Source organism: Benincasa hispida, chromosome 3 (genome assembly GCF_027475165.1).
Source record: "Benincasa hispida cultivar pf3 chromosome 3, pf3_genome.v1.1, whole genome shotgun sequence".
NCBI lineage: Eukaryota > Viridiplantae > Streptophyta > Magnoliopsida > Cucurbitales > Cucurbitaceae > Benincasa > Benincasa hispida.
This window is the reverse complement of record NC_143480.1, coordinates 26,864,447-26,871,763: the sequence shown is the minus strand read 5'-3', so window position 1 is coordinate 26,871,763 and position 7,317 is coordinate 26,864,447. Positions and strand designations below refer to the sequence as shown.

At 35.0% G+C, this 7,317-nt stretch overlaps 1 protein-coding gene across 2 annotated transcripts; it reads right to left on the bottom strand.

Moving 5' to 3' along the window:
* Window positions 1-1,825: 1,825 nt before the first annotated feature.
* LOC120074643 (uncharacterized) lies at window positions 1,826-7,317 on the bottom strand. Of its 2 annotated transcripts, none has more exons than XM_039027829.2 (14): window positions 7,126-7,317; window positions 6,702-6,863; window positions 6,540-6,601; window positions 6,114-6,191; window positions 5,945-6,026; window positions 5,723-5,793; window positions 5,368-5,469; window positions 4,855-4,944; window positions 4,159-4,233; window positions 3,872-3,904; window positions 3,493-3,570; window positions 3,085-3,150; window positions 2,825-2,892; window positions 1,826-2,219 (listed from the first exon to the last, which is right to left on the bottom strand). In XM_039027829.2, the coding sequence occupies exons 2-14, from the start codon at window positions 6,754-6,756 to the stop codon at window positions 2,198-2,200; spliced, it is 882 nt and encodes a 293-aa protein (XP_038883757.1). In that variant the 5' UTR covers window positions 6,757-6,863; window positions 7,126-7,317; the 3' UTR covers window positions 1,826-2,197. The 2 variants fall into 2 exon arrangements, with proteins under 2 accessions (XP_038883757.1, XP_038883758.1); XM_039027830.2 differs by having other exon boundaries at window positions 6,572-6,601.

Genomic DNA, 7,317 nt, shown 5'->3' with positions numbered 1-7,317 from the left:
CATAGATCGTTTCCATGCAAAACTCCTCATTTATCGCTCTAGTTAGAAAATTAACCTAACGAAACAAATCGCACTTCCCTGCAGATCGATTTGGACTTACCACTGTCACTACGTTTCAATAGTTCGGTATATACAAATTTTATTTTGATCAAATTTGAAGCTTATTAACGACGTAAGTTTCGGAACTGTCTTATATATATATATATATATAAACTATTAAAACTATAGTTTTAGTTAGTTTTTTTTTTATTTTTTAATATAATAAAAAACATTAAAATATTTTTTTAATCGTTAATTTAAACAAATATATGTAACAATAATACTAATTTATTATATAAAATTTACTATTTCAATACAAATATTAATTTTAGTTAATTCTAAATAATAAAAATAAAAAAATAAAAAATAGAGGTTTTTTCCTGTGAGGACCTAAATCATGATCAGGAATCCCTGAACCCCGATCTGACTCTCCAAAATAGAAAATGGAATGGAGGGAGACTAAAAATTCCTACAAGATGGAGATGGGAAGTACAACCCTACTCCGTCCTGCCTCCCTTGCCATCCCGAGAGACTGAGAGCTACAGAAGCAAAGATTCGTATATTTGAGTTATCGAGTAGGATCTCATTGGAAATGACTGCTTTCGGTGACTCATTTCCCAATATTAATTTCCAACGTAAATTTGAATCATACCCACCTTCCTATTTCTTACATATTACACCTCCAGTATATATATATATATTAACATTTTCTTTCTTCACCACTGCCACGTGCCACCCACTATACCCCCTCAATTTCAAGTTTCGACCAATACCATACAGACACAAAGAGGGGTCCGACGTCGCTTCGGGACGATGGCGATACATATCAGCTTGACGTCATGGTTGCGTCAAAATGAGCCGAAGAACGGGCGGGAAAATCCACGTAAGATATAGCCGGGAGATACAATCACATGCTGTCGCTCGCACCGCAGAAACGGTCCCCCACGTTGGATCTGCAAATTCAATCATGAGCTGAGCTCACCTACCTAATGGCTAATCCACCATCTTCCCCTTCCTTCTCCTACATCTCCCTGCAAACATTTCGTTTGGGCTAACGATTGGGCTGGGTCTCAACCCCAGGAACGGCCCAGGTTGTTGATTCTTTGTCAGCTTTTTATTAGCCGTACTTTGCTACTTCATCATAGGATTCATTTTTAGTTTCTCGAGAATTGAAGCAATTGTCACTTCACTCACCACAATGATGGTAATATGTAAGCTGAATCAGTTTTATATAATTGAATGCATAAGAAAAAGAGAAGTGGAGGTGCATGCGAGGTGATGTACAGATCAGCTATAGGTTCTCGAATGATCAGGTTTGATGCAGAGGATGCCAAGGTGCCGATGGGGTTGTCAACAATGACTACAGCCGTTGGCTTTATGTGCCATTGGTGATAAAATGAATCAAAACAAACATCGCAGCCGATCCATTTGCTTTAATTCTCAAGAAACTGAGTGGGTGTATTGTCCAACTTAGGTGACAGGAATACCCACCAGAGGAAGTGTGGACAAGCTGGACATGGGGTTCCAAGGGAGACTTGATGTTCAACAGTGCATTTTTTTCTTCGACACTACCGTCAACAAACATATCAAAATAATACTTCAATTCACGAGTATAGTGTTTTTTGGTTGCCAACTGGGATTGGATGAAGTCATAAAGAAACATAACATGTTAAATTAGATTGCGTAAATTTGACGTGCATTCTAAAATAGTGTTACGACTTGTCATATTGAAAAATCTTAAATCTGGTGATGAACTGAAGAAGGAAAAAAAGGCAAGAAAAAGAAGTGATAATGTAATTAACAATGGAACAATCAACTAGAAGAAGCGGAAATACTAGGAGATTACAGGGCAAAATTCTGTTCCATGACCCTTACATATCATGATTTTGTAGAATCTGGAGGTGAACTCAAATTTTCAATACTAAAATTTATTTGTGTGAAGGAGTGAGCACACTCCAAAATGTCCTAACATCGCATGATAATTTACTCGTTGCAAAATGAACTATTCATAGATTTTAGGGAAAAGAAGAAATTGCATACAAGAGAATGCCAAAAGAACGCCTCCTTGGAATATATGTATGATGAACAACTTCAACAAATTGTGTAGATGATAGAATTAACAAGGGAGGGTGCACAGCACACAATCTCTCTCTTCTCACTAACATCTAGTTGATGTGGACCTGCCATTTGTAAAAACAACCGTATAAATGATACACAACAAAGCAAGGCATCTTCCTACGAAACTGTAAAGGAAAAGGAAAACATAGCAAAGAGAATTCTTTTTTTTCTCCTTTTAACAAGATACGGAAGGAAAATAGACCAGACGAACTCTAAAGAGAACATAGCAAAGAGAGATTTATATTCTTAAATTGGCAAGAAAAAACAAACGTACATTTTTTAAATTAGAAAACTAAAACAAAACCCCTCATAAAATGAGACAACTTTCTAGGCGAGGTCATCTAGTCCAGAGAATCTGACCACTCAACTATTTCTATTTTATTCTATTAATAACTTTTCCCCAACGGAAAGTAGAAACCAAGGCAATCTAATATGGGCAAGGTAGTCATACTTCACATATCCAAACTAGCACGATTTGGTAGTGGGGTTGGTCTTAGTAGGATGAGGCAAGATATGCAGTGTTTATTGTTTTAAATTCCAATTTCTCAAAGTATAATGAGAAAACTCTAATTAAACAACATTGTTGCACATTAGTCAACATCAATTCTTCCAACGCCACTAACAATCTGATAACGGAGGATCAAGATGAAAGAAAAAGTTAACAAACCTGATCAGGGCTCTTGGTTGCTCAACTGTAAAATCTCGCGACAGTGTGTCAGTGAGTTCTTTAAGACCCTGAAAGAATACAATTGGCACACTTACAAATATAAGTAATAAATGTTAAATGATATTTAAGGCAGGTAATAAATCACTCATATACGTGTTAATACCCTCCAAACATCTCCCCACATAAAAACCAATTCTATATACATCCAAAACCATTATGCATCCCCCCTTCAACCGATCGGGTTGCTGCACATCGCATACCTTTAGACTAGGAGTTTCCAGATGCGTCAGCAGACCCTGAGTCTTGCCTGAAAGTTTAAGCTGCTCCTGCGAGTAACGGGATGGATAATGGATATAACTATTAGTTCCACAGGAAAGCAAGAAGTGGACAGTAAGATACGTCGGTAACATGAATTCTAAAATTGAAATAATAAGTAACGGAAATAATCGAGCAAGTACTTAAATTGATCAACATACACGCATGATAAATATGGGAAAAATAAAAGAAATATAACTTCAGGACCCCTCCCACAAACAATGAAATTAATTAGTGAGTCAGAGGACACACTATTGAGAGAGTTGAAACAATCTAATTGCATTTGATCATAAGCATAGCTGAGTTGTTCTGGATTTCGATTCAGGCAAAGGTGAATAAGTACTGGATTCAACCTTTAAACTTTCCGGCAGTTTTGCTTGTTTTCCATCAACCAAGTTGCACAAGAAGAATACACCCATATTTGCAACATCCTGATAAAAAAGAATCATCATAAGCAAAGTTTCCAATATCATAGCAGCAAAATGATTCTGCAAAGTTAAAAACAAAACCATGTCGGGAAATGAGAACAACTATGGTAAGCCTCCCTATTTTATTTTATTTTTTATTTTATTTTTTTTTTTGAATATTTGCTAACTACATAGCTGATACTACTTCACCCAATTTATTATATCTGATTGGAGACCTCGCCTTTTAGAGTATAAAAGAAGAGCAGTCAAGCTGACCAAATCAGTAATATTATAATACCAAAATATAAAAGAGGAAGTTTCTCACCTGCTTATTTTCAAGAGAAGCTAGTTTCCCATCCTGAAACAAGTAAAGAGATGTAATATACTTAGTAATGCTCAAGTAACAGTGATACATCATATGTAATTTCTTTTAATGTTGTATCCCTCTCGTAAACCAAGTTCTAAAGAATTCCTCATCACTTATCATATTTGAAAACCAAAAGCATTAATAGAAAATACTGATTTGACATGTCCGTGAAAGTAAAACTGTAAAAGTAACGACATGGTAAATGCGATAAATGGATCAGATCAACAATCTCATGGAAAACTCACCAAACCAGAAACCATGTCTTGCAACTGGCCCAAGTCAAAGTCGATGTTAGAAAGAGATTTTTGAACTCCTGCTACCTGTTCCACCAGTCTTAGCCATATCAAGATAATGTAAATGTTAACAAATATTTAACAGAATGCACCACCTACCACTTTATGTGAACAGAATTTTGAACTCACTACTTCTATACAGGGATAAGAAAGCAGCTTTAGCTTGGTTTATTTGAAATCATATTACATGGGAGTTATCAATATTCTGAGACTAGGTATTTCAAAAATACATAACATTCCCATACCTCAAAGCATCGGACCATGCAATATATATATATTGAGAGAGAGAGAGAGAGAGAGAACTTTATCTTTTTGGTTTTTCTCTTAAATAAAAAATAATAACACTATGGGAAAAGAAGTGTACCACAATGGAGCAATTGCAACAAATCAAGGGATTTTTTTAAGAAAAAATAAAGCAAAATGTGTTTATAAGAAAGAAGAATCAGTATTTTTGGTGGTATAAAATTTCTTTATATCAGGATAACTTTAGACCACCACAAAGTCCATGGATCCATTCACTATTTAACTTCTGGACACTAGCACATGACTATAGGCTATATACAAAAATGTTGGTTTCCTAAAACTTGTACATAACATAAAACTCAAAACTTTAGTGTCACGGAACTGCAAAATCTTTAGATCACATACATCTTCTTTAATCAATTTCGAGAGTTCATTCTGCTTCAACATCTTATCATCCAAGTTCTCAATCCGCTGTGTCAAATGCCTCTTTGTTGCCTATACAGCGGGAAAAAAAAAAGGTAAAAAATTGTCAACATATTCCTTAAATCATTTATGCAACAATATGACAATTTTGAACACCTATATGTGATTGTTTAAAGAAGATGGTTATTTTACACGGCTTTTGTAATAATAAAACAAAAGTGGAAAAGAAAATACACAGCTTGACGGGTGGGGTGAATGAGTTGAATGTTCTATAATGTCTAATTCCACAATATACATAACATACATAACAGGAAAAATAAAAGAACTACTAAATGTCAGTAATATCTGAAATATGGATTAAGAATTAGTATGCAGAGACGTACATCAGCTTCTCAAAAGTCATTAATAAAAATATTAACACTACGACATGAGCCATACATACACTTTTTTCCCTCTAAATAAAACAGGTTGAAGAGTATAGTAGGCCACACTTACAGCAAGGGCCTCTGATACGTGCTCCAAATGTTTAGTTAAGTTTGAGACAGCATTAGCCATATTGCGCTTTGTAACATACATAAGGTCCGAGAATGAAAGTCCCTACAAACAGGAAGAATAAATAAGATACGAATTATGAAAAAAAATAAAGATGAACCAACCAATGTGAAACACTATGTGGAGCACTGCTTTTAACAAGTTTAATAAAAATACCTTTAGAAAATCAAGAAAAAGGGAATTACTTATTGATACAGAAGTATAGAAAGACAAAAAAAAAAAAAAAAAAATCATAAAGCCATTAAATTTTGGACATATGACGTAATATTAGAACATCTGAAAAAGAATCTAACTTTACCTTCCACCACATGTATCCATATCCCAAAGCACCCAAAGTAGCAGCTGGAATTATGAGAGATGATATATTACCTGTTAAAACAAATAAATAATCAAAGAGTCGCCACTGGCACAGAGAACTATTTCACTAAGCGAAAGCAAAGATCCGTTTATTGGGACATCAACAAAGATAATCAATTGTGCAATTTTCCAATTAACTGATTAAATATAAGTTGGCACTTGCCAATATTCCCAGAGCTCCCATTGAGAATAGTGATCTGACGTGAAGAGGAGAGTTGACGAACCTCCATAGCTAATCGACGCACCTACACGATAGTCAAATAGGAATTTCTTTAACCACATAAGTGACTATCAGACAAAAACTCTTTAAAATACATATATTTAATCAGCACCTGAGCAGCGATAGCATCAGAGTAATCAGAATCACCCTCGGATTGTTCCCCAGACTTCTCTAAGCCCTTCACCAAGGACTGTAAGCACAACAATACAAAATGCAGTCACTCATAAATTAAACAAATTTTAACAACGCTTTGCTGAGCCAAGTGAGTCAATCATTTAAATTAGATTGAGACAAACTCATGAGACACCCAATAAGTTATTTCGTAACAATAATATCCAAGAAAGTGAGATATTGAAGTCCATCATAAACAAACGATGATAGTAATAATTTGAAAACACCCTTATCGACAATTTAGACAAAAACTCAATACTCAATAGCATCTTAGAACTTCCCTAAAAAAAATCTAAATATAGGAGCTAATTAAGCAGGGAACAAAGGAAAAGAAAGAAAAAACATCCAAAATAAGAAAAATCGACACCTGAAGTTCACCCAACACATCCGATAATTTACCATTCTTAAGGAGGATCGTACTAGAGTAACCTGTAAAATAAATAGAATAGCAATATTAACAACCTCTCGAAAAAAATGGTTTTAGATCATCATATAAACTGCAGGATGGATCAGAAATAGAAGAAAATACCAGCTCCAACAAGAATCAGGATCTTCGAAAGCCCTACTCCAGTTTGCATAGCCATAGTGGCGTTTGTCAAATCAGAAGCCCTAGAGCGGAGAATTGAGGGCTGGGAGGAGGACGGAATTAAGTCTGAAGTGGTTATCCGGAATGCTATATTATTAAATTAACCTGGTAGCCCATAAAAAAAAAAAAAAAGTAAATAAATATGAAATCAAATTATTTCCAAAACGATACTGGACGTGGACGCACTAAAATGCATAAAATACCTATATAAAAAAATGCACAAAATATCAACTTAATTAACAGTATTTGCTCAAAATAATAATAATTAATTAATTAACAATAGTACAAAATTAGGTTGAAAATAAAAGAAGCTGAAAGTGAAACCAAGTTAAGTTAAGTTAAAGAGATAAAAAGATTGGGGGAAAACCCGTATGGAGAGGCGGCGAATCGCGGAAGGAAGAAAGAGAAGGGCGGTGGCGGGCGTTCGTGAATCGCGCGCGGGACTGGGAAAATCCTCACAATCACAGCACAGATCATGAGAAGTCGAGAATTGAGGGTGCTCCTGTCCGACTGCCGATAGGGTTTTTTTTTTTTTTTTTTTAAATTTTATTTGTTTTTC

Coding starts and splice junctions, on each gene's coding strand:
- LOC120074643 (XM_039027829.2), bottom strand. CDS start 6,756: ATGGCTATGCAAACTGGAGTAGGGCTTTCGAAGATCCTGATTCTTGTT. Junction 6,027..6,113: donor CTGATGCTATCGCTGCTCAG/GTGCTGATTAAA, acceptor ACTATCGTGTAG/GTGCGTCGATTAGCTATGGA. Junction 3,571..3,871: donor CTTCTCTTGAAAATAAGCAG/GTGAGAAACTTC, acceptor CTTTTTTATCAG/GATGTTGCAAATATGGGTGT.